We start from the raw sequence: 7435 nt of genomic DNA, 5'->3' as shown, positions 1-7435 counted from the left end.
AATGTATGTAGATTTGGCACATGAGGCATCAATGATGTATGGCTGATCACCTACACTTATTATGGAGTTTGAAAGTACACCTATTATGGAGTTTGAAAGTGCAGATTTGTCGTATGAGATGGCACTAATATATTGAAGTTGAATTTTATTGAGCCTGATTACTAATGATATTCTAATTTACTGAAATATAACACATATTCCATATTCTAGTAGTATGGAATACTAGAATGTGTAGTATGTGGGTGATAGAGTACCTGAGTTGTTTATGCTTTGGCTATGAGCATTTTAAATTTGTTTGATTTTTTTTGATCACTAATGTTAATTCATGTTTCTTTTAGTGGGACTATATGCAAAATGGGGTCATTTGTTTATCAACAGGAAAGTATTTTAGAGCAAATAGACTTTACATATGATTTTGTGAATTTTTTGTAGGCTATAAGGAGATTGAGATAGTTGCAAGATATATATATATATATATATATATATATGCTTTCGTCTTTGACCTTGGTATGGGCGTCCAAAGCCATGTTGCCAAAATTAAGGGTCAACTAACTTCTAAGGGAGGATTTAGTTCTTTGGCATATGGGATTGGGCAATCTCTTCTACTTCTTTGTCGTAACTTTGTATCTCTTTTTTTATTTGACTTTCGTACTCATTTTGCGACTTGACATAATATAACTACGCGGAGAGAGAGAGAGAGAGAGAGAGAGAGAGAGAGAGAGAGTGTGTGTGTGTCACGTGTGTGTGTAGTGGAGGGAGAAGAGAAGCTAGTGTAGATAAGAACATGTATTAGGACAAGCTATTTTCAAAAATGCTTGTTTTGACAGGCAAAAGAGCCCTTGACAGGAAAAAGTACTCATTTTGCGAGTTGACATAATATAATATAACTACGCGGAGAGAGAGAGAGAGAGAGAGAGAGAGAGAGAGAGAGAGTGCGTGTGTGTGTGTGTATGTGGGGGCCCGGGGGGGCGGGGGCGCGTTGGGAGGAACGCGGGTGGCAGGGTCTTATATGTTGGAACCATGAATGCTACCCTACCTACATGGTTTGAACTTTGCGCTGGCTACAAGTTACAATTCTATCTCAAGTATGGCGCAATATTATTGTTAATATATTTTTTTGCAAGTCCGTTTCCTTTTGAGTTCAGGTTTTCATTTGGACATTTAATTCTTTGTTGTCTCTGCTTACGAGAAGCAGAAGCATTCCCAATTTCCCCTGGGGATCACACGGTTTTGGTCCGTCTGCTTAGAAATTCCTTAGATGCGTCATGCAGGTTTCCTCTGTAATCTCTGTGAAAATTGGCTGCTGAAATTTGTCTGCAAAATCATGTCAGATACATGGCATGCTGTCGCAGTGGAAACATGCACAATATCTGTCGCTTGGAACTGGGTCTATTCACTCCTCCAAATATTGCATCATGCATGTCTCGAAAACCTCAAACGGTTGCATTAACGGTTTGCCTATACATTTTGCAAAATTCGTCTGTAATCAGGAATATCCATTCGGCACTTTATGCCCACACAAGAACCCAGGTCATCCTTCGCCACAACGCCTCATCATTGTGTGCTCCAAATGCGGTGGAGTAATCGAAAGCGACAGTTCCTGTCAGCATTTAACCCAACGTCGATTCTCATGCTGGCTCTGTTTTGGCGCTGGTAATAATCAGTGTTGTCATCATGTGAAACCAAGCCAGCAGTGCTCTCGAAAAGCCACAAGATTGAAGAATCTATGACATTTACTTCATCATCACTTGCTCCTACAACAATGGAATGGTTCTTTCCATAGCTCGAGTCCATTATCCAGTGTCTAACCATGCTCGATGAAGGTGGTACATACTTGGATGGACGTGTCGCTACAATTCTTTCTGAAATAGCAAGCCTTGTATCCACTGCAGCTCTCTGTCACATGACAATCCACTCAAAATGTCTCACACACCAGAAACACAAATTTCTCCGAGTACTAGTTCATTCTCACCAGCTTAAGAAGTAATTTAGAGTCCATCAGATCATTTTCAAACTCCAAAAAGAGAAAAGAAAAGCAAAATAACTTACTTCTGCATTTATAGCAGCTAACACGTCAGGTCGGACGGGTTCTGGAGAGAACTCGTCTGGCTTAAAAGTTCTCAATATCATTTCAAGTGAAGATAAACTCAAGGATGGAAAGACCTTTCCAAAGGGGCGATCAAATTAAGGGGTCAGAATTCCTCCCTCCCTCCCTCCCTCCCTCCCTCCTGCCTGTGTGGGTGTGCGTGTGCACGAAATATGGGAATGTGGCAAGGTGAGAAGACTGAACCTATCGAAAAGGGTCTTTGGGGGGGGGGGGGGGGGGGATTTTATATTTTTGAAAAAATCTCAAGATTGATGAATCCAATGATTTTTCTTTTCAAAACATCATACATACATGATTCATATAGGTAATATCTTTCAGCTAATCAATGATCGAAAAATGAGACAAATTCGCATGTTAATAGTCCTCAATGTATGTCCTTTTTAGTATCTATCCCAGAATTTCCACCTCTGCCATACAACATTTTCTGTTAGAAGCTAAATCCTACGTCAATTTGTCTTTGATACTAACGAAACATTCTGAATCTTACATATCTTACAATAAAAACAAGAGAAGTTTACATGGCTCCTGTTAGGAGCTTTAACCACCCAAACGCCCCATGTTCTCCATCTCTCAAAACTCTGGAGTCTCAATCACAATCCCAAATCTCACTCTTGAAATCTTACATGCATTGCATGACTGACTAATTGCACTCTTAGATCTCACTCACGACACATTGTGCACCAAAGTATCTTCAGACTTGCATGTATACCCATACTAGATGTTAAGCTCATTCACCTGTACATCGCCCTAGATGCTCTTCCATTAGCCCAAGTACAAAATTCCCTTGTTTCAGAGAGGAAGATTCCAGTAAGCATCCTCAGTAATAATCATTGCTTATGCAAAGTACATATACAAAAATCCGAAATAATTTAAGTTGAACAAAGTGAATACTTCCAGGCTGGCTGCTCTCTAAGTTGCATGTAGAATGTCTAGTGTAAGAATAACCAGTCTGGCAATCTAAAGTGCCATGGAGTGGAGGAAAGTGCCTCATCTCCAAATGAGTAAGAAAGCCTCTTATTTCAGATAGCTAATATGCTATTGGTCTATAGCCTCACTGCATCCTTTAGGCAATTACGTTGGAGATGAGCTCCCATTTGCGATGTGTCCTACAGTCCAATAGGCAATTATGTTGGAGATGAGCTCCCATTTGCGACGTGTCCTACAGTCCAATCTGCCCAAGAAAACTTTGGCGTATGATTTTGCACCTTTGATATGATAAGAGATGCTCCCCTAGATATCCTTGTTTTCGAGCAGTAGAGGAGTTGTTATTGGATGCACGTTTTTGGTCTACGAAAAAGCTCCAGGAGATCTAAGGCCTGGAGAGTGCTTTTGAGTAGTGCCAGACAAAGGATTTCAGGTTCTGCCAATACATATTGATTCAATTCATTGTGCTTTGTCTTTGTCGTGTTTACCTCGTGTCTATTCTTTTTCTTCTCTTACATCTCCTATCTCTATTGCCTTCTACCTCTAATTGCCGATGGATTCAACCTTTCGACCAAAACCCCTCTGACATTGGTGAACCCGACGTGAAAGGTCGTCTGAAGAAGGAAAGGTAAGATGGGAGAACCTTCAAACACAATCTCCAGTGATATTATGCAACAGTTGGTGCAAAATATGAATATGCTTATGCAGGTACAACAATAACAACAGGTGATGTAGGCTTCTGCTCAACAAACAGAAAGTGTTGTGATGAATGCTCTACAAGCAGTTGAGCGTGAGATAAGGTTATTCAATGGCAGGAATGTATCTGCATATATACATACCTATGCTTAGAAGATGGAATTCTTTGGGTGGCTCAACTTACATGGAGCTATTATTTTGTACCTGTTATTGTACATGAATTGAAAGCACAAATTATTGAATTATACATGCAGGATGCTGACTGAATAGCTTTCAAGAAGACACTCAGGGAATAATTTTACATTGAGGATACCAGTTTGATTACGCGCAAGACTTTTCAGGAGTGGGTTTTACAACCCAATAAGTCTTGTGGCTACAGAATTGTTAAGAGAATTTGAAAGTTGATTTGACCAGTTGGATCTTGCAGAACAGCAAGCTCTTGCAAGTCGGAAAATTGAATTATTTCTATAGGCAGCTGATCTTGAGCTTCAAGAGAAGCTTGATGATTTGCTAGAGGATCAAACTATAAAGACAAGTCTGAAAACAGAGTGAAGATATATTAAGGAAGCTGTTACTACACTTGTGAAAAAGCATAGAAGAAGAGAAAGATTGCATGTCTCTAGCTTGCCCACTGTTACGGGCAAAACAGTTGAAGTATCCAGTAAGCCACCTACTTTTGTGGCTAACCCTATGGCTGTACCTGCTATTGTTCCCTCTGTTAAGGAAGATGTCTTAGATGAATTGGTCAAAGGCATGCGGGATCTTCAATTAAAGGTTGCAAAATTGGATGAAAAAGGACAAGAGAAAAAGGGACGGGCAGCAGCCTCTAAGCCAGGAAAAAAATGTATGTGGTGTGATAGTTTGCAGCATGAGAGAATGGATTGTGCTGTCTATCAGGAGGCCTTGGCACAATAGCTCATCTTTTGGAAAGATGGCAAGATCCATGCACAAGAAACGTGATTGCCTCTTGCTTTGAATTTTGGAAAGGGAGGTATGCAGAAGTTGTTGGAAGACTTGGCTGTCCGAAATGCTTATGTGGTGGTACATGCTTCTACTTTTGGTCTACGGTTGGATAGAATGCATGGCTAAATGATAGTTGGTCCAAAGGCTGAAATATGGACACATGCTTTACATGCAGCTGAAAAGAGAAAGGTTATGGATAGTGAAATGTCTCATGTAGGGCAAGACATTCGTGACATAACTAGTTGGGAATCATCGGTAGATGCATATTCAGTATATGCATATTTAGCAAAGGTACAAAACATGGATGTACTTGTGGAAGAAAAACGAAAGAGAGACGAAGATAATGCAGGGACATCTAAAAGAATGACAAGAAGAAGTGTGGATCAGCCTAAAGCTACAAATCAGCCATCTCCCGAGCATGTTATGGAAGAGGTTAGTCAAGAGCAAAAACATGATAGCAAACAAGAGGGCAAAAAGAAGAATAATGCCACTAAATTGATTGCTTATTACGCATTCTCTATTTAATAAATTCATGTCAATAAATTAATGACTCACTTTTCTTTAAGTGTTGATGATGATGGCTGTGAGGCCGTGAGACCATTTAGAGACCAATATTCCTAGTGTATCACTTAATGGGGTAATCAGAGCACTCTGACGGGGATATTTGGTACAGACAGTACAAGTTATGAAGGGGAAAAGAAGTATCTGCCAAGTGTAAGAGTGTACACAAGAACCAAGGAGTTACACATAAATGAAGATGGATTAAGTTCTAAGAAGAGGAAGTGCATTAGCATTGTGTATATGTATTTATGTGTGTATGTGGGGACGCGTGGGAACGTTTACTTGTGTGTAATGAGCATTGCATTCATTTGGGGTTATCCTCTCCCTTACAAGTTAAGGTTTAAGGTCTTTTCTTTCATTAAGAAAGACAAGAGAGGTAATTCTCTCACTAAGAAAGACAAGAGACGTGATCCTCTGAAAGTGAGGAGAGAAGTGATTTTCTCTTTCTAAGGTCTAAAAAAACACAAGCTTTTGTGTGGAAGTCAATCTTAAGGTTGAGGCCCAAGGCAATTTAATGAACTCTCCTTAAGGTGGTTGCATGGACCACAAGTTAAGAGTACAGTTTGAGAAGCTGTTCTTTTTAAAAAAGACATGGTGAATCCATTTTTAAAAAATCTTGCGATAGAAAGACGATCTCTAAAAACAGGTCACGTGGGTTATCGGAAACAACGAGATCTACAACTTTTGTGTTGGACGTTTTTTCATCCGAACAATGCACAGAGAGATATCTCGAAATTAGTGCTTCAGAGTAGGTCCTGGAACAACCACATCTTGCATGAAGATCAACTCAAGTCTCTCTCCAAGAAGAGAAGCTCTTGAAAGCCTATAAAAGAGGAGGCTTTCCTTGGGTGTGAGAGAGGAAAAGGAAGCATCACTTTGCATGCATCCAAGAGGAGAAGAGAAGGTGCAAGTGCTATGGAAGCTCTGCTGAAATCAAGTGTTACGGAAGCTCTGCTGAAATCAAGCGCCAAGAGGAGAGTCCTACACATATTGTGTAGGAGAGAAGGAGACTCAAGAAGGATCAAAAGGTGCCAACTTCCAAGTTGTACAAGTATTAGCCGGTTGTATACCGTGTAAGGAACCGTGATCTTGTTTCCAAGATCTACAAGTAAGAATTGGTTTATGTGTAACGAAGGAGCTTGCTCCTTGTCAATAATATAACTCCACAAAGAGAGGGGACTGGCCCATTTTCCAGTCCCTAGTGTGTTGCCAATTTCTCTACCTCTCTTTCTCTCTCTACATCTTTCTTTTCTCTTATCTATTCTCCCTCTGTGCAAACATAATATTCGCTATATATATTTTAAGTATATAAGAAAGTCGAGCGTGTATCTCGGATCTTATAACAGGTAAGCAGCCAGAGTATAAGTTGCAGTCTAACATTGAGATAACCATAGATCTTAAGAAGGTTCTTGAAGAATGGATCTTAAACAGTCGGGTGGAATTCACCTTGGGAGAGATGCTTGGCATCGCCAAGCGAGAATTTCATGATGAGATCATTGACATAATTAAGAGAAAGCATCAGTTTCTTGGTGATATCACTAGTGCATTGCTGCAATTTGAAGAGGAAACTGGTTTGTTAGGTATTCGGGCTGAATATGAGCATGAAGTAAGTACTGGATTATCTATGTAGGATGATACTAATTAGTGGACAGCATGTGAAAAAGAGAAGAAAGTGACTGAAAATGCATTGTCTTGCAGCGATATGCATGGTGGAGTAAGGCAGATGTAACAATATGGGGAAGAGACTCTAGGATTTATTCCTCGAAGTCACTACACAAGAAATCATTGGGCCAGGGCTACCACTGAAACGGTAGTGAAAATAGGGGAATGTGAAACTCCTTGTGTTGCTTTACTTGACCATGGGTCTGAGATAAATGTCATTGAGAGTGGATTGTATGAAAATGGAGAATGGCCTGTAGACACTGATCATGGTTGGCATATGAGAGCTGCAAATAATTCTTCGGGAGAGCTCTATGCTGCATGTCCTAATGTCAAAGTGACAATTGGTGATGTACAAGAATAGCAATACTTCTTTGTGCAAGATAATTTCTCATATGCAGTGATTTTGGGACAGCTCTATATTACAGGAGTGCGTATGAAAACAAAGGTGCTTGATGATGGTTCTACTTATGCAAGAGTCAGAAGCAAGGATGGGAGGAAAGCAGTCCAATTTCTTACTGTTTG

The 7435-nt window shown here is 40.1% G+C and overlaps 1 protein-coding gene across 4 annotated transcripts in view; it reads right to left on the bottom strand.

Annotated features, from left to right (window-relative positions):
- Positions 1-875: 875 nt before the first annotated feature.
- Positions 876-7435, bottom strand: part of LOC148030214 (uncharacterized) — a 161446-nt gene continuing 154886 nt past the window's right edge. For 2 of the 4 annotated variants that reach the window (XM_087686484.1, XM_087686486.1), the window contains 2 exons: positions 2050-2163; positions 877-1896 (listed from right to left, as the gene is read on the bottom strand). In XM_087686484.1, the coding sequence (XP_087542610.1) occupies positions 1555-1896; positions 2050-2163 (456 nt within the window). In that variant the 3' untranslated portion in view covers positions 877-1554. Of the gene's footprint in view, positions 1897-2049; positions 2164-7435 lie in introns of those variants that run through there. The other 2 variants (XM_087686485.1, XR_015692143.1) reach the window with 2 other exon arrangements.

Source organism: Lygodium microphyllum, chromosome 10 (assembly GCF_053477565.2).
Source record: "Lygodium microphyllum isolate KBCC chromosome 10, Lygodium_microphyllum_v1.1.10, whole genome shotgun sequence".
In the NCBI taxonomy this organism is placed as follows: Eukaryota; Viridiplantae; Streptophyta; class Polypodiopsida; order Schizaeales; family Lygodiaceae; genus Lygodium; species Lygodium microphyllum.
This window is presented reverse-complemented; position numbering and strand designations above follow the sequence as displayed.